The sequence below is a fragment of the Alnus glutinosa genome, chromosome 10, assembly GCF_958979055.1.
Source record: "Alnus glutinosa chromosome 10, dhAlnGlut1.1, whole genome shotgun sequence".
NCBI lineage: Eukaryota > Viridiplantae > Streptophyta > Magnoliopsida > Fagales > Betulaceae > Alnus > Alnus glutinosa.
The window spans coordinates 28,786,610-28,814,228 of record NC_084895.1 but is presented as its reverse complement, the minus strand read 5'-3'; the positions used below and the strand labels follow the sequence as shown (position 1 = coordinate 28,814,228).

The following is a 27,619-nucleotide window of genomic DNA, read 5'->3' as shown; positions in this document are numbered from 1 at the left end:
GGTTTATATTTATTGAAATATCTTTTACCAATAAATCTAATATCAAACTAATATGTTTAAATCACTTGGCTACTAGAAGTCCTGCAGTAAATTATACCAATCAGCCAAATGTTTAAGATTACATGTTATACATGTCTGATCACTTATGAAAGACTGGTGAAATTCCATTTTGTACGCCCATGCATATGCACAAACATATTCATTGGCAACTTATTATCTTGATATATCACATGATTCTGATTTTCTTTTTTTTCTTTTTTTATATATACCCTGAAGATGTTATATAGTTTTAAAAACAAATGTTACTGAAACACTTAGACAAGTCATAATACATGGTCACATTATATCTCCCACATCACATACATATCATCTGATAAGGACACTCAATATTTCTCCATCATACACCTATTGTCAACTATTTGGTTTATCATTGAACTTAAAAAGTTATTGTTCATATTATTACCAAGAATTTCCCTGCCTTTCCAAGCATTTTGAATTTTCAAATAACATAAGGAAAATATCTAGACTAATTTAAAGTCATGCTAGCATCTTTTCTTCCATTCTGCACTTACATCTTTTCCTCGGGCAATCGACATCATATGCTCTACTGAAATATATTTCGCTTGTTTTCATATTACCAAAGATTTTCCTGCCTTTGCAAGCATTTATGAATTTTTGAATAACATAAGGCAAATATTTGGTCTTTATTTTGCGGGATGGCTACTGGAAAATTTGAAGTGGAAAAATTTGATGGTCATAATAGTTTCAATCTTTGGCGTATCAAGATGAGGGCTTTGTTATAACAACAAGGCTTGGAAAAGATTTTGGACGGCGAGCTGCCATCAACATCATCAGAAGAAGAAATGAAGGAACTTGAAGAAAAAGCCCACAGTGCAATTTTGTTGTCTCTTTCAGATGAAGTTTTGAGAGAAGCCGCCGATGAAGAAACTGACACTAGACTTTGGAAGAAGCTAGAGAGCTTGCATATGAAGAAGTCCCTTGCTAACTGGTTGTACTTGAAGCAACAATTATATACCCTCAAGATGAAAGGTACGTGTATTTATGATCATCTTGATGAATTTTAAAAAATTCTTATGGACTTGAAAAAATATTGATGTTCAAGTTGATGATGAGGATCAAGCCTTGATTTTGTTGTGTTCACTACCGGATATGTTTGATAATTTTTTTAATTCAATGTTGTACAATAGAGATAACATATCTCTCGCGGATGTTAAATCTGCTTTGAATTGTATGGAGTTGAGGACTAGATTGAATGGAAAAGGTAGTGATAATCAAGAAGAGGGTTTATTTGTTAAGGGTCATTCGGAAAATTTCTCTAATTTTAGAGGTCGATCTAGTGAGAGGGATTCGAGGAAAAGTAAATCAAGATGTCGATCACAATCCAAGTCCAAGAAGAAAGCCAAGTGTCACTATTGCAAAAAGTATGGTTATTATAAATACAAGTGTCAGAAGCTGTAAAATTAAGAGGAAGGTGATAAGCTAAGTTCCTCTTCTATGGCGGGTGTTGTTAAAGAAAACAAAATGAGGGTTCAGAACTTGTCATTGCAGTTACCGTTTCAGATGGTCGTCTTAACGACTATTGGATCAAACGACTTATCTACCAGTGATAAAGCTGAAGTGGTAGAGTTAGATTAAGTCTCTTGCTGTTTAGATAAATGTTAAGATAGTTGAGTTGTAATATACTAGGTCTCTATATTCAAGGGATAAGGTTAGATAGATTATGCTACAAGTTCTATTGATGTAAATCACATCTAGAGGTTATCTAGATGTTTCGGTATTCTATATATTCAAGCCACTGTCATACGGTTGATGTATGCAGATTAACAAATAAACTCTAAATCCTATATGGTATCAGAGCCTTCTCAAGACTCACATCTATGGCTATCCTTGCATTTGAAACCAATTCTACAAACACTTCCCCTCCTATCTCCACCATTCTTCCCTCCTCCGTCCCACCAACACAGATCCAAAATGTGCATCATCACATCTCGGAAAAATTCACCCAAGACAACTACATTCTCTAGCGCTTTCTCATGATTCCCTTCCTTTGAAGGTCAAAACCTGTTCGGGTATGTCGATGGAACAACTCCACGACCCCCTTAGCTCATTCCCGACACCACCTCCGGTCTCCTCGTTGCAAATCCTGGTATCATCAAGATCGGATGATCTTCAATGCTATTATCTCCACCCTCTCCGTAGAAGCCTTACCCCATGTCATTGGACTCTCAACTTCCCGTGAAGTATGGCTCACATTGGAAACTCTCTTTTCTGCTCAATCTCAATCCATAATCATGCAACTTAAACAACAAGTGTCCACCTCAAAGAAAGGGGCTCAAACAATCTCTGCTTATTTTCAGAAAGCGTAGGGATTCTCCCATTTATTAGCAGCTGTTGGCAAACCCATTGAAGCTTCCGAACTGGTCTCTCACATCCTTGCTGGACTATATAGGATTTAGAGTTTATTTGTTAATCTGTATACATCAACCGAATGATGGTGGCTTGAATATATAGAATACCGAAACATCTAGATAAACTCTAGATGTGATTTACATCAACAGAACTTGTAGCATAATCTATCTAACCTTATTGCTTGAATATAGAGACCTAGTGTATTACAACTCAACTATCTTAACGTTTATCTAAACAGCAAGAGACTTAATCTAACTCTACCGCTTTAGCTTTATCACTAGTAGATAAGTCATTTGATCCAATGCGCCCCCTCAAACTCAACGTGGGTAACTGAACGTTGAGGTTGGATTTGAGTAGACTAAAGCGTGTAGCAGTCAAAGGCTTTGTGAGGATGTCTGCCAGCTATGCTTGCCCTGAAATAAAACGTACATCTAGAGTCTTTTCAGCAACCATGTCTCGGACAAAATGATAATCGATTTCTATATGCTTTGTGCGAGCATGATAGAGTGGATTGGACGTGAGATATGTGGCTCCAATGTTGTCACAATGCAAAATTGGTTTGCAGTGAAGCGTATCTTGCGATATTTGAAGTCAACCATTTCTCATACTTTCTGCATTCACAGAAACTCTTCCAAGCAACTCATTGCCTTCTCGGATTCAAATTGGGCGGATTTAGAGTTTATTTGTTAATCTGCATACATCAACTGTATGATAGTGGCTTGAATATATAGAATACCGAAACATCTAGATAACCTCTAGATGTGATTTACATCAACAAAACTTGTAGCATAATCTATCTAACCTTATCCCTTGAATATAGAGACCTAGCGTATTACAACTCAACTATCGTAACATTTATCTAAACAGCAAGAGACTTAATCTAACTCTACCACTTTGGCTTTATCACTAGTAGATAAGTCCTTTCATCCAATAACGACAAGTGGATCCTTGATACTGCTTGTACATTTCATATGTCCCCTGAAAGGGATTGGTTTACTACCTATGAGTTAGTCAATGGTGGTTCAGTCTTGATTGGAAATGATGTCGCCTACAAGATTGTTGCTATTGGTACAATCAAAATAAAGATGTATAACGGGATCGTGAGGACTTTGAAGAATGTTCGACATATACCAGATTTGGAGAAAAATCTTATTTCTTTGGGCACTTTAGACTCCCTTGGATACAAGTATTCCAGTGAAGGTAGCAAAGGCTCATTGGTTATATGAAAGGTAACAAGGTTGATGACCTCTACTTTCTTCAGGGCAATACGGTGACAGGTTCAGCGATTGTATCTTCTTCAGATGATCCAGATTTAGACACTACCCAGTTATGACATATGCAGTTAGCTCATATGAGTGAGAAGGGGATGACAATCCTGAGCAAATGGGGTTTGCTTTATGACCAAAAAACAGGATCCTTTAACTTTCAAGCAATGGAAGGCATTAATTGAGAATCAAACTAGAAAGAAAATCAAGTGACTCAACCCAGACATTGCACAGTTAGTCATACTCCACAGCAGAATGGGGTTGCTGAGCGGATGAACAGGACTCTTTTGGAGAGGGTCCATTGCGTGCGTGTCAAAAATAGCTTTCTAGATTAGGGTCATATATGTAATTCTGACACTTCTAGCAAAATTTAGGATCGATTTACTGACTTACGTGCATAATTGACCTTTCCGTTCGAACGGGGTTGATTGCGTTAGTACGGAATACGTGTCAGACTTACTTAACGGCTAAGAAAAATGTTCTAACGGGAAACAGACCGTTGGAACGTGATGTGTGTCAATGAAAATTCCGCGCCGAAATTTGGATTTCTTAGTAATTAAGAAAGATCCCGTTCGACGAGATGGGGCCCGTTTGAACGAGAGGAGAATTTTGCATATAAATAGAGGCTGAAGTTCAGTTGAAAATTCATACCAAATTCTCCTCTCTCTCTCTCTCTCTCATTCATCTCAATTTTAAGTGTTTTGAGTATGAGGGAAGGGTTCATGAGTAGCAAATCCTTGTGGAAGTGGATTCTTGGTGTCGAAGTTTTGAAGTATTCAGTTAAGCAAAGTTTCTAAGGTATAATAACTAAACTATAGCTTTTCATTCAGTGTAATTTGTTAAAGCGCCATTGTGATGCTCGTATGAAGTATACGTGGTTGAACAATGCGTTTATAGCGTAGTTGTAATCCCCATATAAAAATATACTCAGTAATGAAATATATTTATAGTGTTATATTAATGCTTGTATGAGTTCATATGTGGACATGCTACAGTCGTAAAAGCATCATTATGATGCTCGTGGAATGTTATATATTATGTATATATACTATATGTATATTGGCGATATTGTGGTGCAAGTAGTGGTATTATTATTTTGAGACTGTTATAAAATAGGGTTTTAGAGTTATTTTAATACAAAACGTAAAAAGGGGTTTGCACGCATTTTGGAAACGTGCATTAATATATCATTGTGCTGCCCAAATTATGTTAAAATGAGAATGAAGTATAAAAATGTGATTTACATTGATATGCATGAGTCTGCATGTCAGCGTTCGAACATATATTGACCGAGACAGGTCCTGAGAACTTCAGTCGATAGTTGGTTGATATCCGTTCAACGGAGTTAGATCCGAGAGCTCCAGTCGAAGACCATTTAATCGTGGGAGCCACAAAGAGCTCTAATCGATATCCGAGTGAATCCCGTTCAACCAAGATTACCCAGAACATAAAGATTGAGATCATTTTGATGAAAAAGGAATGACCAAAGGTCTTATGTGACCCTTAGGGTTTTAGAAAAAGCTTAAAGAAGTCTAATATAGATATAATGAAATTCAGACAAAGTACAAAGTTTGTACTCGAAGAAATAGATCAGGAAATTAAGCCTAAGTTTTAAGTATAAACTTACTGACCCTGAATTATTTTATAAAAGCATGTTAAATATGTTTTTGTTGAGCCCTGTTATTTGAATGCAAGTATGAATATATTTTACGATGTTTTACATATGTTTAAATAGATAATGAGACATACAGTAGACCATACGATGTTTTACATACGGTTAACGATCAAAGGAGAAAAGTTCTATTCCATATATCCCAGCATTTCGATGTGTTTCCAAACTTTCAAACTCTTTCCATAGAATATAGAAGGGAAAAATATATATATATATATATATATATATATATAAGCCCCTTGAACTAACAGCTGATTTTAAAATAGCCCCATAAATTTTCAAGTGTGCTAATGTGACCCATCAAATTACCAATGTGTGCCAAAAATGCCACTTTTTATTATATTCCTATAATACCCCTATTCTCTTAAAAATTAAAATAAAAAATTAATGAAAAACTATTTTTTTAAAACCAAAAAAAAAAAATAAGATAAAGAAATTAAAAAAACTATTAATATAAAACTAAAAATTTAAATAAAAAAACTAAAAAAATTTAAAAAAATTTAAAAAAATTAATTTTAAAAAAAAAAAAGAAAAGAAGAAAAGAAGAATAATAAGGGTATTATGACAGAATTTGACTACAATGACTAAATTGTAATTTTTTGCGTACCTTGAAGACCTTTGAATTATTTTTTATTCCGCAATGAGCGATTTGTAATTTAGGCCAACCATATGTATTGATTTTGCATTTATCTTCTTTTTTTTTTTAAAAAAAAAAAAAAAATAGTTTAGTTTAGTTTTTTTTTTTTTAGTTTTTAAGAGAATAGGGGTATTATAAGAATATAATAAAAAAAATAGCATTTTTGACACACATTGGTATTTTGATGGGTCACTTCGGCACATTTAGAAATTCAATGAGCTATTTTAAATCGACTATTAGTTTAGGGGGCTTTTTATATTTTTCCTTGAGGATCTTCAATAAGGCGCTCTTAAGGAAGTGGTTGTGGCGTTATGCCCATAAGAGAGAGGCTTGGTGGAAATCTGTTGTGGATGCAAAGTATGGTTCTACTTGGGCTGGTGGTTGGTGTTCCTTATACCCCCTCTAGGTCTCGCGGAGTGAAGCTTTGGAAGAACATTAGGAAGGGTTGGAGCTTGTTTTGTAGCTATACCAGACTTATTTTGGGAAATGGGTCCAGGATCCGTTTTTAGGATGATGTGCGGTGTGGTGAGATGCCCCTCAAGGAAGCTTTTTCAGTTTTGTATGACATAGCTTGCGACAAGAATGCACACGTTGCAGACCACTTGATTGTGGTGAGCGGGTCCTATCATTGGGATGTTAGCTTCTTTCAAGCGGTCCACGACTGGGAGGTGGACGTCTTGGCTTCCTTCTTCTCTTTATTGTACTCCTCCAAAGTAGATCGTGATGGGGTAGATTAGCTCTGGTGGTCTCCTTCTCACAAAGGGACTTTTGAGGTTAGATCTTTCTATAAGGCTTTTGCTTGCAAAGAGGCTGTCCATTTTCCCTGGAAAAGTATTTGGCGAAGCAAGGTTCCTTTGAAAGTGGCTTTCTTCGCTTGGACGGCAGCGCTAGGGAAGATCCTTACCTTGGACAATCTTAGAAAGAAGCATGTCATTGTGATTGATAGATGTTGCATGTGCAAAATGAATGGGGAGATTGTGGATCACCTTCTTCTCCATTGCGAGGTTGCACGCACTCTTTGGAATGCCATCTTTAGTCGCTTCAGTCTGTCTTGGGTAATGCCTCTTCGAGTGGTAGATTTATTTGCTTGCTGGTGGACGGGTGGTCGCTCTCGGAGTGTGGTCATGTGGAAAATGGTTCCTTGTTGCCTTATGTGGTGCTTGTGGAGGGAACACAATGATATACAGTTTGAGGACAAAGAAAGAACCATAGAGGAGCTCAATGCCTTTTTCTTTCATTCTTTGTACTCTTGGACAGCTGCGTTCCTTGCACCTCTAGTGATTAGTTTTAATGATTTCCTTATTTTGTTTTCTTCTTCTTCTTAATTGCCTTTCTTGTATACCCCATGTTTACTTGATTGCGCTTTGCGTTTTTAATGATATTACTCTTACTTAACAAAAAAAAAATATAAAAAACATACTCCAAAATGTATCCAATTTTTTTACGATTAAAATCATCCAAAAAATGATATTTTAATACCATCATATATGTTACATCACTTGTTATCCAAAAAGTTTAAGCTTGCTTAAGTTGATAGAAAATAGTGAATTTAATTATTCAATTAATATTCTAACACTTCCTCACGTGTGAGCTCAAACTCTCCCTCAATAAGTGAAGCCCAGCACATGAAATATTTAACTGAAATTGGAGATAAATTATGAAATTAGGTTTTAAACTCAAGACCATTGCTTTGATACCATGTTAAATCACCAATTGTGCCAAAAGTTTAAGCTAACTTAAATTGATAGGAAATTGTGAACTTAATTATTTAATTAGTATTCTAACAAGGATGTATAAGTGATATTTAGTTGCCACTAATAAAAAAAAATAAGATATCATCAAATTGCCTATATTTCTCTGAAACAGCTTCTCTCTTTTTTTTGAAGAGAGAGAAGCTCCCATTTTATTTTTGAAAAAATCCCCCTCCCCTAGGGAGGTCTCTCTCTGCCTTGTGTGGTGTCTTTGGGGAAGGAGGGATGAGCTCTTCTCCCTCCCAACTCCCCTCCTCCTCTCCACCTTGTGCAGTATTTTTTCTCTTTGTCCTTAGTCCTTTTTGCTCTGTTTTTTTCCCTTTGTTTTCCTACCGAAATGGCAACATTTGCGCCGATTTTGCTTCTTTCACAGTCCCTCTCCTCCAAATCGAGCCGCCGCTCCACTCCACAATCCGTTCTCGCCAAGAGTGAGCCCCACGCGCCACCCAAGGAAAGTGGATCTGAGTTTTTCCAACTTAGATCTAGTTCCCTCCGTCCACAGCCTCACCACGCCATCGGCACCAGCGGCTGCCCTGCTACTCGACATTGTGCTCCACGTCTTCATCCGGCCACCACGCACAAGAGTGTGGCCTCCGCATGCCGAAGCGTGGCCACCACATGCCGCACACTCTTGCCAATCTCCGCCTTCCTTCCCTGCTTCATCTGCTAGTGTTGTTGTTGTTGGAATTTCTTTTTGGTTTTCTGTTATTATTTTTGTTTTTTTGTATTTGTTTTTGCTGTTTGTGGGTTACAGTCCCCCTTTTCAACCTCCTCTCGGTGGTTGTTTTAGTTTTTACCTAGCAGAGGTTTGGGTAAGGTTGAAAGGTCTTTCGAGGGTCACACCTCTACTTGCGTCCCCTTTTTGGGAGTTCAGGTAGGTAGGGTTGAAGGGTCTCGTGAGGGTAATTCCTATACCCGTACGGGCAGGGTTGAAGAGTCTTTCGAGGGTCATGCCCTTGTCTGTGTCCCTTTCATTATGAGTTTGGGTAGGGTTGAAGGGTCTCGCGAAGGTCACGCCCCTACCTTCTATTTTGGTGCTTATACCGCTTTTTGCGGCCCATTCCTTGGCTTTGGCCCAAGGTTTAAAGGACTAGGGCATTTTTGACCTCTTTGGGGTCATAAACACACCCATTTTCTATTTGTTGTTTCTAGATTCGACGTTGTTTCTTTGTTTTAGGTTTGTTATTGGGGAGCCCATCCATGTTGAACTTTTTGTTGCTTGTAACCCTTCTATTTTTTATTGAATGATGTGTTAAAGTATTGAATAATGATTAAATTTAACTCTTCCTATAAGCTTAAACTTTTGAAATAAGTGATGATTTAACATGGTATCAGAGCCAAAGATTATGAGTTCGAATCATGACTCCATCAATTTGCCCCTATTTAATTAAAATATTCTATGTATTGGGCCTCACCTATTAAAATGGAGTTTGAACCCACACGTGAGGGGGAGTGTTAAAGGATTGATTAATTATTAAATTTACCTCTTCCTATAAGCTTAAGCTTTTGTGATAAGTAGTGATTTAACATGATATACTTACAAAAATAAAAATAAAAAATAAGATACCTAGTGAGCATTTATTGTCCATCCACTACATTTTTGTTGACATACCCCCAGATAGTATAACTATATATCACAAGAATGAATACTAGTCAATACCGAAAACATATTACCATAAATCTGCAATATGCACACCAATGTTTTCCAAAATGTTACTTATTTCTCTGTTAAAGTTTAAACCATAGAGGTAATTTTAGCATAAAATTTTAAATAAAATATCTGATTATTTGGGTAAATAAATCCAACCATCAATTCAATAATCAGCACTTATTTTTTTGAAATATATAATTTAGAAAAATAAAGGCATATCATTACAAGAAGAGAAATCCTAAATACCATACCCTCATCCCCCTCCCATCTCATTAGGTTGACATGGGCAGTACTCATCAGCCCTTTAATTTTTTTTTATTATTATTTTCTTAAATGAGGACTGATTTGGAGAGTTGATGGGTACTGTCACATCAGGCCAGTATAATGGGGGTGTGATATTAGCATTACTCTTGCGAGAAATAATGATAAATAGCAACAATAAAGAAAGGCATTGCAGTGACACTAAGGTCCAACGTTCTGAAGATAGATTAATGAAATACCTCTATGTAGTAACTGAACGCCAATTTTGATACAAGCAGGAGAACCCAAAACAAAGTGTACCTAGAAATGAGAATAATTAGAAGCTAATCAGCGAGAGCATTGGTGAATCTCATTCAAGCCACGCTGACCCAAAAATTCAACTCTGTCCTCTTACTTGATAAGAGAAATTGAGCTCTCATGCATTGCCCTTCCAACATAGAGCCGAGGCTGCAAGATATCAAAAGATTGAAAGAAACAAAGAAAGAAAAATAAAAGATTGTAGAGATAATCCACGGAGTGATAATAAATTAAACAGCCACGAAATGATTTTTCAACAATGAACTTGTGTTTCTTTTAAAAATTTCAAATACATGCATCTGCATACCTGAGACCACCACATCACGAGCATCACAATCTTAGTATTTGATTTTTCAAGAAACCGACGAATGAATGGGAACAGAAACAACAGTGTGGAGAGCATGTTTGGAGATAAGTAAAGGAGAACAGCCAAAATGAACAAAGAAGGTGAACTTGGACTATTTCCAAACCAACTCTTGATGGTCTGTGCAAACCCAGGAGGATTTTTCCAACTATAGGCATAAGCTACTGGTAAAACTACGACCCATCCTGCAGCAGAAACAGCCTTCAAAATATATCTTAGCTTGACATATATTGACATGCTCTGCCTTGCTTTCCAGCTCAAAATTATATCAAGGACAGCTGCAATATTTCCAAAAAAATAATATCAAAAGTAATAACAGGAGTAAGAATTAAGTAATCAAATGTCAACTTTTTTAATAAAGCAGAAAACTGTCAAACGTGATAATTGAATGCAAAGATGTATGTGGAGGATACCATAAGCTTTCCCATATTACTGAGTCATAAAAAAAATACCCAAATGAAATTTTTCCAAGCTAAAACATGTTTGGGCAATGAGGAATTGAAAAACTTAGACAGGTATTAGTAAAACGAGCTGGAAGACTTAAAAAAACCCAAGGCCATGCAACAGTTGAAGAGATTTAATGGTTGCTAGTTAGTTTTTCACCAAATTCTCCTGTAAGACACATCTTGATATGTTCTTTATCTTGCTCAAATTTAGGTTCTTCAATTCTTCAACTCTCTTTTGTGCCCTAATAAACTACATATTTTGTTTTTGTTATTTTGAAAGTATTTGATAATTTTGAGTTCTAGGTGGAGAAGTACATTCTTGTTGGTTCCTTGTATTAATTCTTGCCAGATGCTACTTCCATCAGTAGATCAATATACCATCATTAGTGATGCATTTCTGCAAAATATCTTTGATGTCATTATACCTCAGTTGTAGCATAGGTGAAGAGAGACCAAAACAAATTATTTTTCTTCTCCACACCAAAACTCCTAAATAGCTGTATACAGTTATATATATGAAATATTAATTCCTACATAGCTGATGTTCCTTCTCGATAACGTCATTGACCTGGACATAGACACAGGTCTTCTCATTCAAAGTTGGGATTGGGTGTTGGATTTGGTAAATCTCAAAGTCTAGACACATGAGAACATGACTATTTATGTGACTGAATATGTAAGAGCCATTTATTTGAGTGTTTATTTTCATACTAAAAATCAATAGATAGCGGAACAAGTAATTAAATAACTATGTTTAATACCCTCATTATTCTCCATGTAAGTAAAAAAAATGAAGGCAACATATTTTTGTGTTTGGATACTAGCGTTGGACATGGGTGTTGTGTCCTAAAGTGTCTGGCATGCCACTTTTCAGACCAAAGAATCCATGAATCATAGATAGTCATGAAACATTATGAATCGTATCGGCAGACAACCCTAGCTTGCCATGGTCCTAGATGCAATTCTAAAGAAAACATATGAGTACAAAATTTCAAACTAGAGCAGCTGTGGCTTTCAAAATAATCAAATTTTCAGCAAAAGCATGAAATTAACGTGGAAAATTTTCCAATCAGAACTTGTAAGCATACTCTCAAAAGCTGAAATATAGAGATCAATTACAAATAGAGAAGGAGGAATAGATGGCGATAAAACTACACTTTCCGCTACAGCCATAAGATGAGAACAAAATAATGCACCAACAGAACCAGTTCAACTGGTTTTATGTACCTTGTGCAAGCTTCAATATTGCAGCAGTAATGAAGACACTCAGCACCTTCTTGAAAGCATCACCCTCAAATATGGAAGTTAAATTCCCCGACCCATTCGAAGCAATGATGATCATTGCCTAAATTGGACAGAAATTTTGAAGTTTTATTCATAAGACCAGAAAGACAAAAAATGCACGAAACAAAAATAGCTAAAGTAGAGAGAGGATTACCTGTAAAGACAAAATATAAAAACTCCACATTCTATCAAAACTTCTAAAGATATGCCAAAATGAGCGTATTTCAACAAAATTGGTTTTTGCTATCCATTGTCCCCCAGTATAACGTTTGTCATCCTGAATATCAAGAATTTCCACAATTAGGAATGTAATATTTTAACCAAATCAGGTTGACTAAATTTGGATTCTGAATTTTTTAGATTATAATAAATCAGAAGTTTGTTTTACTTGCAAAGTGTAGTTGTTAAAAAACTCAGCTTTGTGAAATCCAACTATAGAGTTTAAATTCTTCTAAGAGAGAGAACTAACAACATGGTTAACTGAGTAGCTAGGAAAAAAAATGTCAATCCAAGAGTGATATATATATATCAGCTATGTGAATCCCAAAATTAACAGAATGTTGGTTATTAAGTGAACTTGCATAACTCTGTAGTCTATGGTCTTAATCGTACCTCTATGCTAAAATGCAAGCAATAAGATTGAGAAACAAAGTGGTTGACAAACAAATTGTGTATAAAATATCCATATCATTGACTAAGTATGACAGTTACAGTAAATGTAGCATTTTAGCAGGCACTTAGAAAGACATACAAATCTATTAGTACATAATAAAGTATACAGCCACAAAATCTATAGACACATAAATCCATTTAGAACAGCATGTAAACGTATAAATATATAAACAGAAACATATAAATCTATCACTCACAACAAATTTTATAGACACAACAGCAATAGCTGTTGATAATATCTATACTAGTACTACCACTAGAAAACACTAATCGTAAAGCATCACTGCCCTTGAGAAGGACATTTTTTACTCGATTCAGTACTTCTATATCTGAATATTATATCAGCACATACATACGAGATACTTTGTACATTTCACATCCTACATTTCACATTTCACTGTCTTTGGAAATAACACTATGGTAAAATCTGAGCAATGAGTGCCTAAAACAGACTAAGAAGACTTTATGGGATTTTTAAGGCTATTCAACGGCCCTTGTCAGCCACTGCCTTATTAGCCCAGTATCAACGGCCCATTGTCAGCCCATTTATCCAGCAACCGTGTCGAAGCCGGCCACCACCCCAATGCCGAACACTGTCTAAAACCAGCCACTATGCCGAAGTAGGCCACTGTGCCAGTGTGAAACACTATCCGAGGCCAGCCAGCGTGCCGAAGCCAGCCACCATGCCGGAGTTATCGCTTTGTCGTCATCCGCCACTATAAGGTTCAGGTTGGCAACTGCCTGACGCATTGCCGACCATCGTTCAGCCCAGCTTGCCAGCCACCGCCGGGCTCAATTTCTAGCCACACTTGGTCTGGCCCACCGCTGGCCATTGTCCAATCCCGGTCCTCTGCCGGCCACCTCTCGATCCGCCTACAGCCAGCCACCGCTCCGTCGTACCTACCACCATCACTAGATCTCCTCCGCCTGGATTTCTTTTTGCGTCGCACATCATTCTGACCTTGCTGAGTTCACGTCTAGATTTCCACTCCTGCCACACAGGAGCCTGATCTGATTCATCAAGACATCTGAGACCCGAGCTCACGTTGAGATTTCTATCCTTTGCACACGAGATCCACTTCAGCCCAAAAAAAAGAAATCAATTAGTTTTCTTTCCACCTTGAGTTTGAGGGGATGTTAGAATATCTAGGATAATTTTCCATATTAGCCTTGATTTTTTTTCTTATAGGTATTTACCATAGTAGTTTGTCTGTAATCAAATCTCTAAGATTTTATTACCTGTTCTAGCCTACTTCACCTACGGCATTTTCCCTATAAATAGACCATATGGCACAATTGTATAACCATCTCATTGAATAAAGATATAATCCTACCGGGCTCTCGCCAATGGTAGACATAACCTCTAAAGGTGAACCACCCCAAAATTTTTGTGTTCTCTTTCTCTCTTCCCTTCCGCTATTCTTACATTTTACTTTTTATTATAAAATTCTACAAAAACTAGCACTGCAGCATGTAGCTTGTTTATCGTCTTTCCTCTTTCTCTATACCTTTCTCCCAAACCCTAGATTTCTGGTCTCTCTCCCCCTTGGATTCCATCTATCTTTTACTTCATTTACTCAAGTAAGCTAGCCTTTATTTTTTGCTGCATCAAAACCCCCTCCCTATTTATCCTGACCTTATAATTTTCTTCTCTGACTCTTCCTCACCTTGTTCTCACCATTTTCCATTGAAGACAGCCCTTAATATCGAGAATTTGCAGGCTCCTGCATCAGAGCTATAACACAGCTTACAGCTGCACAATGTTTCATCAATAAGGGGCTTGTTTGGCAAGTGAGGGAAAATTCTCCCACTTTATTTTCAGTTTTCCCAAAAACAATCAACTTCAAAACATTCTAACTTTATATCACATCAATAATTTTTTATTACTATTTAAATAAAAAAATTCACTACAATACAAAACTTTTTCACTTTTCCATACAAATTCTTTTTACTTTATATCACATCTATCACTTCTTACTACTACCTCCAAAAAATTTCAACTCACACACTTGCCAAACATACCCAAGATTTTGTGACAAAGGGAAGCACAGTGAAGTGAAAAGGTTTTCCTAAGAATTTGTTAGTACTTTATTGTGAATGTAAGTATTACCCCAGTCAGAGCATGCTACAACTCATCTGAACTAGGCAGTATATCATAAGTAATGGAATACTGTAAGCCACAAGTAGGAGGAAAATATTAAACATAAGTTTGAAGCATGAGACAGAAATTTTATGCCTCACACTTTGAAACACAAGCCCCAAGGGTGAGAATTGAGGCATTTTCTTGGAATCCTCAAGGCTGAGCCTTAATATTCCTTTAAAGAAATTTACTATAAGAAGAAATGTTTGAACCATTTTCAGTGAAAGATAGCTCAGCATAAAGCGGGGAAAACTCAGTTTAGCAATAAGGGACAAGATTACATGATTTTTACAATGAAAGAAGTTAAGGTTAATCAAAGAAAACAAATTCTAGTAACCAAAAGAAATAAGTTGAGATTCATATATTGAAATTCAATATAAACAAGACGGAAAACTAAGTAACATATAATTCAAAATTACAGCATACCGCATTTTTGTCAAGTCGAAGCTGTTCTAGAGGTTGGGAAAAGAATTCAGCATCAGCACGCATGGGCCAACCTAGCCGAAAACAATCAATTGACCTACAATTCACACCGACAGAATTTTTATAATCTACATTCTGTACGTAGGAACATGCATAAAAACAAAGAAACGCATAGTACCAAAAGTATTCATTTAAATCATCATAATTTCTCCATTGAGAATGCTTTGATTTTCCTCCTTTGCTCCTTTTAGCTTCCTTAAAAGTACAAAAGAAATACTTATCAAAAAAAAAAAAAAAAGGTACAAAAGAAATGGGGATACAAAGCTGTTAAATAGTAATTAGAACAATTAAATTTATTATTTCCTATCAGCTTAAGCTTTTTGGACAATTGATAATTTAATACGATATCAAAACAGTGATCTTGAGTTCAAACCATGAATCTATAATTTATCTCCCATTTCAGTTAAATATCCCATGTGTTAGGTCCCACTTATTGAAGAAAAGTTTGACCCACACGTGAAAGGGAGTGCTAAAATATTAACTAATTTATTAAATTCATCATTTCTTATCTGTTTAAGATTTTGGGAAAATTGATGGTTTAAAAAAAACAATCAATTATCAGTAGAACAACAAGATATTTTATGGACCCAACAAAACATGTAGAAACAACACCTTTGCTATCGTCTCATATATTGGAGTTACTACTTTCTTTAAAAAGGCCTCGTCATCACCACCATAGGCTGGCTTTATGGGCTCACCAGTCATTGGACTAATACTGCCAGCCAGCATCCCATACAACTCAAATGCCATCTAGAAGGATTGGAGCACAAGAAGTGAATAATTATAATTAAGTCAACAAAGCTTTAACCTTGACTACTTTGAATTGGATTCAAAATTCAATCATCAATAATACTAAGCAATACAACAAGTATATAAATTATGCGGCTAATATAAATATACAACATTTTTTAAGCAAGTAAAATATGAAACATGTATGCATCAGAACTTGAAAACTAGAGCAAGGCTAGTAAAATCCGTCTTGAACATCCATAATTTATTTTTTAAATTGACCAAAATCCCACTCTCCATGCCTATTCTTGTTGTTGGATTGAGACCCAAAATTCCATATCTCAACTAAAACAAATTTAATCAAGTGTAAAAGCTCAACATATAAAATTTGGACAAATACCAGAATGTACTAGAATTAAGTCTATAGAAAATCCTAAAATACATCAAGGTTCAATGTTTTAGAAACTTTGCGACTTAGTTATAATTCCCCAGCATTCTCCAAATGACCCCTTGTTCGCCTTCAGCCCTATTTTTTTTTTTTTTCTTTATATAGGTAAAGGAAATTCATTAAAAGGGCAATGGGTGCAACCCAAGTACACAGGAAGTATACAAGAGAGACACCCAACAATCAAAAGCGAGAAAAAAAAAAAAGAACAAAAATTAGCATAGCTAGAGACATGGAGAAAGGCAGTAGCAGAGATCCAGTCAAATTGGGATTTAAGAAAATAAGTCTGTACATCCAAGCTTGTTCTCTCTCAATCATAAAAGCTTCGCGTGTTCCTTTCTCTCCAAATGCACCAAATTAAAAAGGACAGAATTGCAATCCGAACAATATTGATATCATTATGGCCAACCCTTCTATTCCAACACGCCAAAAGATCCACTCCCCTTCTAGGCATAACCCACTCTACCCATAGCTCTCTCAGAACATCACAACGAAAAAGATGATGATCCATAGCTCTCTCAGAACATCACAATGAAAACGAAGATGATCCGAGGTTTTCCCACTCTTTTTACACATACAACACCAATCTATCACTATGATGTGACATTTACGAAGATTATCCAAAGTAAGAATTTTCCCAAGGGAAGCTGTCCAAGTCAAGAAAACCATTTTCCCAAGGGAAGCTGTCCACGTCAAGAAAACCAACCTCAAAGGAATCTTAATCCTCCAAATGCTCTTCCAAGGAAAAGGGGAGTCAATGAAGAGCCTTGTAAAAGGATTTGACCTCAAAATGGACCCTCCCGACCCACTCTAGCGGAATACAAAACATTGAAGAAAGAGGAGACAGAGTCCACCTCCCAATCATGCACCAACCTAGTGAAGTTAATGTCCCAATGAACCATATCATTGCTAACACTCCTAAGGTCAGCCATTATTGCATCCATATTCCTTGCAAGGCAAAATAACTCTGGAAATATTCCTTCAAGGGATGATCTCCACACCATATGTCATGTCAAAACCTAGTACAAGAGCAATCACCCACCTTCACCCCTATTAGAATATTAATTATGATTATTAACTGGTTTAGGTTCCTCCAATAAAGTAATTCATAACTTTTTAAACTATAATGGCTTTTCAATTTCTCCACGTCTCTTCCAAATTCTCATAGACTTCTCACAGTGATATCACTACATCTTTTAATCCTTCCAAGCCTTTGAAGGTTTTTTAGTTGCAAGTCCAAGGCTAGGAGTGACTTGAAGTTGGGCCAGACTTTGCCGGAGGCTGCCCACGACTCTGAGATTGCGAGTGTTGATGTCAGGAAACCCTCTCCGGCGAAGGGTCTTCTACGGCGAGGGTTTCTCAACCCAATTGTCTTTGTTGAGGATCATAGGTGCTCGCCTGAGCTGGGTTTGGTTTGCCCTAAGAAATTGCCGGTTGATCAGTTTTCTTCGTCAAGTTCGGACTTGTCGTCTCTTGTTGGGAGGGGATCTTAGGAGATGGTGGTTAGTGATGGGGAGGATGGATATTTTTGGGATGAGGAGGATGGAGAGTTTCCGTACCCTTTGGGTGATTTTCCCCTTGCCACCCTTTTAGATTAGGCTTTGTTAGGGGATGAGGGGATCGAAGACTTAATAGCGGATACCCCTCAGAAGGTTAAGGGTAGAAGGGAGCTTCTGAATTTGGAAGGCTCCATCAACTATGATGCAAAGGGAACATCATCTAGGTATGGGGAAGGCAAGGCTCACGCTTGTTAGTGTTTGAGGGTTTTGGGCTTTAGGTTTGTGGGACTTTTGGGTTGGTTGGGTTGTGGGTGTTTTTGTTGTTTCTTGAGTTTTGGGCGTGTGGGAGCTCCTTGTGTTTATGGCATGTATAGTTAGGGGCGCCTTATGCTTTTTTCTATAAAGTTTTTCATTACTTATAAAAAATAAATATAATATATAAAAAATTACTAAACCTCGACAACATCTCATAATTTGACAAAACCCCTTAAAAGTAAATTTAAGAAAAAAGGTCCCTATCTCCCTATCTAAAATGATAAAAAAGAAAGAGAGAAAATACCTTGGAAAAATTGGTACATACTCCCCAAAATGCGTAGACTTAACAAGCTAGATATTGCTTTATAAATTTATTAGTGACTTAGACCAGATTTCCTACATCTTCATGGAGAGGTTGGAGTAGAGGAAAATTGCTTCAGGAAAGGGTACTTGCGATTCTGCAAGTACCTGAGAGTTCGCTTGATTCTCGCTCGAGGGTCACTCGAGCAAAACTGCTATGGTAGAAAACTCAAGAGTTTGCTCAAGGTTAGCTCATTTGTCTCTCGAACAAGATGCTACGGGAGGAAAAGACAGAGAGTTTGCTCGACCTTCACTAGAGCGGATTTGCAATAATACGTTCGCCCAAAATTCGCTCGAGAGAGTTTGCGATAAGGATTCTTAAGAGTTTTCTACGATTTATTGAACAATTGTGAGTTAATGTGTTTGCAAATTCCGCTTCTCACTATGCCACACTGCATCAATTAGTAAGTCATTCGATTGCAAAACTGAAACTAACTATGAAATCTATGAGAACAGCAAAAACCAAGTACATGAAAGTCTATGGTGGCACCTCTATGAATATGATATTACGTAAAGTAGTATAAAAGAGAAAAAAAAAAAAAGAAAAAAAAAAGAAAGAGAGAGAGAGAGAGAGAGAAAGAAAGAAAGAAGAAGAAGAAGAAAACACCAAGTTAGTGAGTTCAATTACATATTTGTGACGCCCATTCAACCCCTCATATATCGTTCAAGCCACTCCTACCATATAGATCATAAAATTGCAAACAGAAACAAAAGATATAGCCCTTGACATTAAGCTTAGCATTCCCAGTATCCACTACAGCAAATTAAAAATAAATGATGCATATTTTTTCAGTTATATAATATTTTTCTATAATGAAGCAAAAGTAATTGTAAAAATTAATATTATTTCTCTATCTTAGTTTCCTCAACTTTATGGACTCGACACATGGCAATATCTCCATACTATAATTCTCTTAAGTATCTAAATCTCTCGTACAAGTCCTTTTCCTCCCGCTCCCTTATGAATAGAGCCCCCAAAAAAATAAAATTAATTCTTTTAATCTCTTTTTCTAATCTCATGAAGGTTTCAAATATACATACATGATGATAAAGGTTACATACATGATGATAAAGGTTTCAAATATACATACATGATGATAAATGTAGCAAAGGCATTCTGGCATGAATCTCAAGTTCGCAGCCTCCCCCCATATAAGAAGATATAAACCCATATATAGTAATTTTCGCTGCTGCACTTCCTGTTGAATTTTTGGTAACCTGCCAATTAAAAGTACCCACAAATGTCACAATATTATCTATAAAAAAAGCATAGAAGTGGCGGACGATTAGCATCAACTAGAAAAAAAGATATTAGGAAATACGCAGAGTGAAAATAAGGTGCTTCCTAAGAAAAACTAAAGCAAAATAAAGCAGCAGCGCAGCACTGTTGCATGCAACACTAGAACTAGCCCCACCTGGCGCTTCCAGAGAAATTATATTTTTCAAAAAAAAAAAATTAAACTCACCAAAGGCTACTTTTTCGGTCCAAATACTTGCACCACTTCTTGTAGTTTTTGAAAAGCTTCTTCATCACATCTGTGATTGCACGATCATCCAACTAAAGTGGCAAAAAGTGTCGTACGTTATGAGAACATAAAGACTGACTCAGAAGGTAAATATAAGAAGAATAAGACCTTGGGTAGCTGATCAGGCTTTGAGAATTGTCGTATGTGCACATTTGCAAGCAACAGAATCAAGTGCTCCCTTTGATTCGCGACATTATCCTTCTGCATACCAATAAATGAAACGAAGCCTGCTGATTAGGCATGAAAAACCACAAACAATCTGGTAATGGACAACAAACAATCTGGTGTAAGTCACCTGAAAACCAAACATGGCCTGAAGCCAGTCTAGCATGTCTTCATTTACTTTCTTCTGGTGATCCTTTGGCCATGGCAAACCCCTGGTGTTACGAAGTGCAGAAACACTAGCTTGAATCTGCAAAATATACAATTAAATTGCAAACTCAAATGCAAGAATTAAGGAAAATAATAATAATAAAAAAAAAAAAAAAAAAGTACACTAAAAAAAGAAAACTTAAACAAACCTCAGGATATGTCATGATAGCCTGATTTTGACTATCTGGATCAAGAGGAAGAATGTTGTAAGGCGCATATAGCTGTTTTTTCTCCTCAACTTTAGTATGAACTTGCAAGATCTACAATAGAAAATCAAAAACAAAATACTTTCCAATTAAAAGAGAAAAAAGAAAATAATTATTACATCCATCCACATATATTATACATCTACCGCAGCTCATAAGGTTTTTGACCAAAAAAAATATATTATTCTCAGCAAGTTCAGTAACAGTTTTGTCATTAAGATGTAAAATGCACTCTTTTTCACCTCATCAGCCATTTCAACTTCCTCTGTCTGGTTTACAGCCTTCAAAACCTCAAATAGGACGGCCGCAGTTTGGTATGCTTTTGTAAGTTGGGCACTGAGTTAGGAACATAAACTTAATATCAGATAAAATATCATGCAATAGAGCCAACTGTTTAAGAAGACAATCAATTGGCATCAATTCTCTCAGAGAACCAACCGATCATGTTTATCAGCAGCATTCTGCAAAGCTTGAATGTACTTTTTGTAGTAATGTTGATAAAAATTCTGCATTACGCTAGCATCACTCTTTTCTTTTCCTGCCAGTGTCGTTTCATTTTCCTGAAAAAAGAATAAAAAGAATGAACTAATATTCTATGGAGTTCCAAATGGCGACCCTTGATATAAGGTTGCTAGGGGATTAAAGCTGAAAAAAAAAATATTGATAGCTTCAAACATTCATGAAAAGTTTTCAAGGTAAAACAAACTACTTTTCCTTCAAAACGTAGAAAAGAAAAAACACAAAATATTGTGTGAAAGCAAATAAAGGAGACCGAACATCCATATCATTTAAATTCGACCATCGCACAAAAGCGATATATGAGATTAAAATCGCAAATCATGCACTGGGACAACTAAACAAGTGCTAGATGAGTTCAAAATGTTGTCTAGGCAACAGCAAATGCTAGTAAAAATTAGGTGTTTTCACAGGAGCATCAGATAATTTGGAAGTCCAATTTTTGTCTAGGTGTCTAGGTTAGCATTTATAGAAGGGAAGCTTCCAATGAGAAACTTGGATGAAATTGCAATTCCTGTGATTGGACAGTGTTGTTCATACTTCCTAAAAGAGTTTGTAAACTAAAAGACCAGAACTTTAATGCCTTTCTGTGGACTGGCAATGATAACAAAGCTACTGGTGTAAAAGTCTGTTGAGACTTAGTTTGTGTTCCAAGAAAGAAGAGAATGGTTTGAGTTTAAGGAAGGTGGAAGAGTCGAATAAAGCTGCAATGAAGAGACGAGTATGGAATTTGTTTGCAGGCAGGTTTTACTTGGGATGCATGGGTAAAGCTTTATCTTCTTTGAGAAGGAAGCCTTTGGTTGGTTAAAAGTCCCACAAGAAGCACGTGGGGATGGAGAAATATTCTCATCCGGAGGAGCAGTGCAAGAACTTTTCTGAAATTCTCAGTGGGCCAAGGAGATAACATTCTTCCTTTGTCATGATTTTTGGCACCCTAGTGAACTGCTATATTTCGGATATGGCCATAGGGTTTTACATGCCTCTGCAAGCACCATGACGGTCACAGTTTCATTATACTTCAGAATGGTAAGTGGTGTTGGCACCCAGCTACATCTAAGGAATTGGTGTCTATTCATTCCAGGCCACATGAAGTTGTTTTCAGCACTGCAGATTCAGTTGGCTGCCATATAAGGATGGTAAATAGTCGTGTAATGTAACTGAAGAAGCACTTAGAACAAGATTGTGTTCTGTTTCTTGGTGGAAGGGAAACATTCTCTACACTTTTTGCAGGACAAAACTAAAAGACAGAATTCACTTATTTTCTGAGTCCTCTTTTACTCAGCGTGTTTGCTAGACTACATTGACCAAGCATTTAATGAAGAGACAGATACAAGATTGGGACAAGGAGTTATGTTGAGCCATGAACTCCTTGAAAGAAAAGAGCTTCAGAGTTACTTTTTTTTGTAAGCTTTCCTGGTCAGCTGACATCTACTATATTTGGATTGATAGAAATTTGAGGTTACATGCTGATAGAAATGCAAGGATTGATATAGACCATTATGAATGCTGTTAGATTGAGACTTTCGAGAAGTATGGTTTTGGTCCATCTTCAGAGATGGTGGTTAGTGATGAGGAGGATGGAGAGTTTTTGTACCCTTTGGGTGATTTTCCCCCTGCCACCCTTTTAGATTGGGCTTTGTTTGGGGATGAGGAGATTGAAGACTTAATAGAGGATATCCCTCGGAAGGTTAAGGGTAGTAGGGAGCTTCTGAATTTGGAATGTTCCATTAACTATGATGCAAAGGGAACATCATCTAGCTGTGGGAAAGGCAAGGCTCACGCTTGTTAGTGTTTGAGGATTTTGGGATTTGTTGTCTTGTGGGTGTTGGGGTTTCTTGGGTTTTGGGCTTGTGGGAGCTCTCTGTGTATACGGCCTATGTAGGGTTTTGGGCTTGTGGGAGCTCTCTGTGTATACGGCCTATGTACTTAAGAGTGCCTACACTTTCAATAAAGTTTTACATTACTTATAAAATTAAAAATTAAAAAAATAAAATAAAATAATAATAATAATAATAAAAGGAGAAAAATTCCATTCAGAACTAGGTACTTTGTAGCATATGGTGTATTCCTTTTTATGTAATTGAAGTTTTTTAGTCTTTAGGGATACAAACTGTCAAGTTTTGTATATGCAGTTTGAACTGCTAGTATCTTTGTATAGTGCTGAAATAACCAATTCATCCAGGGGAAAAAAAGAAGAAGCAAATAACCATAAGTATATGACTCTTCGTTATTCAACTTTTGTTCCTTTCACAGGGATCCTTATATAACATTACATATCAGAGAAGAAAAGTAGATATGATAAGCAAGTGATATTGAAGCATACCCTTTCTAGACGTTGAAGAAGTGCCGTTTTAAATTGGCGAACACCTCGTCCACTCGATGTGGGATCTAGTCTGTGAGCTTTTTCAAAGGCATAAAACCGACCTAATTCCAGCATTGAGATTAATATGCATTTGAGTTCATATGCTTACCAAAGTTCAGAAAACATCGCATTGCATTCAGTCAGAGATATTTACGATGTTAAATTCTGCTAGGACATAATATCATATTGCAATAAACAAAACCAAATGCAATGATTTATTAATTAAAAGAAACAATAGAAGAAATAAAGAATAGAATGCATTGGTAATTAAAATGCACGTGAACTCAATTGAAACTGATTTTAGGAAACTTAAAATAAACAAAATAAAAAGAGGAGAAAATTCCAATGCTTTCTCACACAAATTACAAAGGATGATAAAACAATCAAAACAGAACGGATGTTGCAACATTATGACCAAACCAACCATTCCATTGATTATAAATCATTTAGCATAGCCTTCAGCAAATTATGAAATATTTTGATAATATGAATTATAAAGTGGCCATGGCACTCAAGTGTTGTGCAAGACCCAATGTTCACAGAATGAGGATCCCCCTCTCTTAGGCTGCCCAAATTTCAGTAAAATTCAAGGCAGCTCAATTTTTCAAGGGATCTCAATTCCCAATCCATGTTTCCATCATATACAGCTGACTCGTCAAACCGAAAAGAGAGTTAAAACCAACAAAGTTTACAGAATGTCAAATCCACTGGCTTCCAAAATTCTAATTGATCAAAGAGGACACTTAATTACGTGTGTTAAATACATATATAAAGCACACATGCACATACATTCATACACATGCAAAGCATGTAAATAATAAAACTGCAACTTACAGAGATAAGCAACTCTTGGGTTGCTAGCCTCGACTTCATTAGCCACACGGAGGATTGGAGCAATCTCAACCAAGGAAGAAGGCACCACCTCACTATCCAAACTTGGCTCTCCTAAATTCCCGGCAGTCTGAGTCCGCGAAATCCGCCTCGAGGGTTGCTGATCAAACCCCCTTCGATATGCCATCTCTAAACCCCAACAAGTCTCAACTCAAGCCACCTTGTTTACCTGTCAAAACCTGTGAAACATTCTTAAGAAAAAGAAGGAAAATAGAGAATCCCCATAAAGTCCTAATAAACAAATGATCAGTTTGGGTAATGATCACAGGAAAAGAAGTGAAATCCAAACTTAGGGTCTGCACAATTTCATTATATATGAACCCCTGAAATTCAAAAACTTCATCCAACAACGGCTGGACTCGGTTTTTTCCCAATTTTTTAGATATTAAAAAAAAAACAACAACAACAACAAAAGGAAAACTCTGCATATTATGTTCTTTTGGTCCACTTCCTTGTAACCAAACAGGGTGGAAAATAAACTTGTTTTTGTGCAATAAAGACAAGAAACCAAAGTGCAGGAAAAAAATGAAGCGTAGACGACATTACAGGAGAGGAGGGAAAAAAAAAACGAAGGAAAACTCATTCTAACAGGAATACACTGGCTGATCAAACAGAGGAAGCAAAACAACAAGAAACATAGAATTCATGAAGTCTAACTTGCCATACCCCAAGTAAGAAATACGTACCTCTGTCAATCTCAAAAGTGTATAAGATTTTGTTCTCTCAGGTGGCATATATACACAAAACTACATCTCCACTTTCAGTCAGCAACCAAAGAAGCAAAAGAGGACATTTCATATGAAGTTTATGAACTGGGTTCTCGGCTTCTGGGTGCGTAGTCAACGAGAATGAGGAACAGAGAAGTGGCAGAGAAAGACTTACCCAGTTGACATAGAAAACTGAATAGTCTCAAACATGCAACCAGTGATTGCTAATAAAATACTGGTACAAATAAGGATAGACAGTGGAAACTTACGTGTGTAGAGAGAGAGAAGAGAGAGAACAGTTGGAAACTTAAGGGTGGAGGAAGAGAAGAACAAGAGCAAGAGCAACGGAAACATGCCAAAGGCGACTCAAAAGCAAGAACGTGTTTAAAGTCAATCGCACTATTTCCTGGTTCTTTACGTCCAATAAGAAGAAGCCAGGTGATATTATTGAGCTCCTCCTTATTACTAGTTTCTAGTTTCTTCTCTTTCTCCTATGAAATAAGACATGTTTATCTTTGACATTAAACCCCCCTTAAAAAAAGTAAATTTAGTTTTAGTAGAGGAGTCTGAAAAGTTTTGGAGTAGGTAGGTAGGACTTGGGACTTAGGACATGAGATTGAGTACAGCAAAGCTTGCTTAATGCTTAAGGAAATAAATTTGAAAGAAATGAGATATATGGTGCTTGAAATATATATATATATATATATATATATATATATATATTAATTGTCGGACTAAGCCACGAGCACCTACAAAATAAGATGAGAGACAATCGGATTGGCAGGAAAGCCTTTGATGGTTAAGTCAAACTATTTTTATAAAAAACATCTTCTTAAAAGAGATTTTGGGCTATTTGATGTTTGTCATATGTACCTTTTTTAGAGTTTTGTGACCCTTCTTATATCGAATTTTTAGAAATGATACACAAACTTTTTGCTCACCCCATAACATGTCAACAAAAATTACCATAGAATAAAGTAACAATAAAATCAGCTCAAATGACTCAAAACCCAAGTAAAGCATAAAAACCCAACAGATCTAAACCAAAATCCTAATAGCCAAAGGAAAAAATACATCGTCCTCCTCAACGTCCTAGGTCATGCTGGGTAAACCAAAATCAAAATCCCGATCGAACTGGGTCTCGCTACAAACGGGGTGGAGCTCCGTCGTCGTCATCTTCATCGTTCACGCTCTCCTTCGAACTCTCCTCGCCGCCTCTTTCAACTCAGGTTAGGCGCATGGTCGTTGGTCTCTTGCTTCTCCATCGAAGAACTGGGGTTTTCTGTGAAAAGAACTGAAGGGGAAGGCGGGAATGGAAAAAAAAAATTGTTAAAAAACTCAATAGAGAATACAATTTGTGAGCTAGATTTATAGTGAGAATTTGACAAGAGATAAATTAGAGAAACAATAGAGAGCTTGATGTAGCATGCTTTTTGAAGGTATTCTCCAAATTTTGGAGAAAATTAAGTTTGAAATAGCTAACTTGATATGAATGCTCTGAGTCATTACGTTACCAACAAATTTAATTTATACAATATTAATTTTTAAGTGCAAATATCAATTATATTGTTTATGTCGTCAATATATATATACAATTAAAAGGCCTTTTTATATTGCTCGTATGTATATATATATCAAATTAATCTTGCGCACGTAACTTAATTAATAAGCATCCACCAACAAGTAGCAAACGGCTTATTTTACTCGATCTCCATCTCTAAAAGTCAATAGGTTAATTATTAGAAAATTTGTATATATATACATATACACTCATTTCGCCAATAGTATTAAAAGATGACGTACGTACATGAGATGAAATTTTGAGTCCGCCGGTCTGTCGTACGTCAATCCCCACCTTGACTAGTATGTTGCAGATCGATCGCTTAATATTTTCTCGATCGAGTGTGAAAAAGTTAGGAAAATGTTAGCATCGATCGATGGGATAATCTCCGGGGCGGCCATCTTCTGAATGCTGATTGTATATATATATATATATATATATATGATATATGACGTACGTACGTGATGTGAATGATCCGTGTCCAAGTAGTAATGGCCAATGGGCTAACTTAATATATTATTCATGGCCCTCACTGTCCTTTCTTTATTGCCTACAAAGACAGGCAACCGATTAAAGAAGATGGCATTCATATCATTTACATAATAATTCAACTTACTATGTTGTCGCTTTCTCTCTCGGGTGGAAGGAAAGATGAAGAAGAAAAACTCCACTTGGGTTTAAACACTTGATTGTGAGCCTCCTCAACTCACAACCAATTAAGGAGTCATGTCAATTTGTCATATATGCATATCCTTCTGGCTCCGATATTTTCTCTCTTTCTCCCTTTTTTGTTGATAAAATTAAATATAGCTAGATGCATGGTTTGAGCATGTTTCT

The 27,619-nt window shown here is 36.4% G+C and overlaps 1 protein-coding gene across 1 annotated transcript in view; it reads right to left on the bottom strand.

Annotated features, from left to right (window-relative positions):
- LOC133879977 (callose synthase 2-like) overlaps positions 1–25,663 on the bottom strand; it is a 42,242-nt gene extending 16,579 nt beyond the window's left edge. The window contains exons 1-18 of the mRNA XM_062318811.1: positions 25,201–25,663; positions 24,458–24,693; positions 23,585–23,685; positions 21,184–21,305; positions 20,988–21,081; positions 20,689–20,799; positions 20,463–20,579; positions 20,276–20,368; positions 20,108–20,199; positions 19,733–19,859; positions 15,966–16,103; positions 15,472–15,548; positions 15,297–15,390; positions 12,213–12,335; positions 12,002–12,119; positions 10,272–10,606; positions 10,062–10,114; positions 9,907–9,967 (exon numbers count right to left, since the gene is read on the bottom strand). Coding sequence (XP_062174795.1) covers positions 9,907–9,967; positions 10,062–10,114; positions 10,272–10,606; positions 12,002–12,119; positions 12,213–12,335; positions 15,297–15,390; positions 15,472–15,548; positions 15,966–16,103; positions 19,733–19,859; positions 20,108–20,199; positions 20,276–20,368; positions 20,463–20,579; positions 20,689–20,799; positions 20,988–21,081; positions 21,184–21,305; positions 23,585–23,685; positions 24,458–24,641 — 2,040 coding nt within the window. The 5' untranslated portion in view covers positions 24,642–24,693; positions 25,201–25,663. The remainder of the gene's footprint in view (positions 1–9,906; positions 9,968–10,061; positions 10,115–10,271; positions 10,607–12,001; positions 12,120–12,212; positions 12,336–15,296; positions 15,391–15,471; positions 15,549–15,965; positions 16,104–19,732; positions 19,860–20,107; positions 20,200–20,275; positions 20,369–20,462; positions 20,580–20,688; positions 20,800–20,987; positions 21,082–21,183; positions 21,306–23,584; positions 23,686–24,457; positions 24,694–25,200) is intronic.
- Between the last annotated feature and the right edge of the window lie 1,956 nt (positions 25,664–27,619).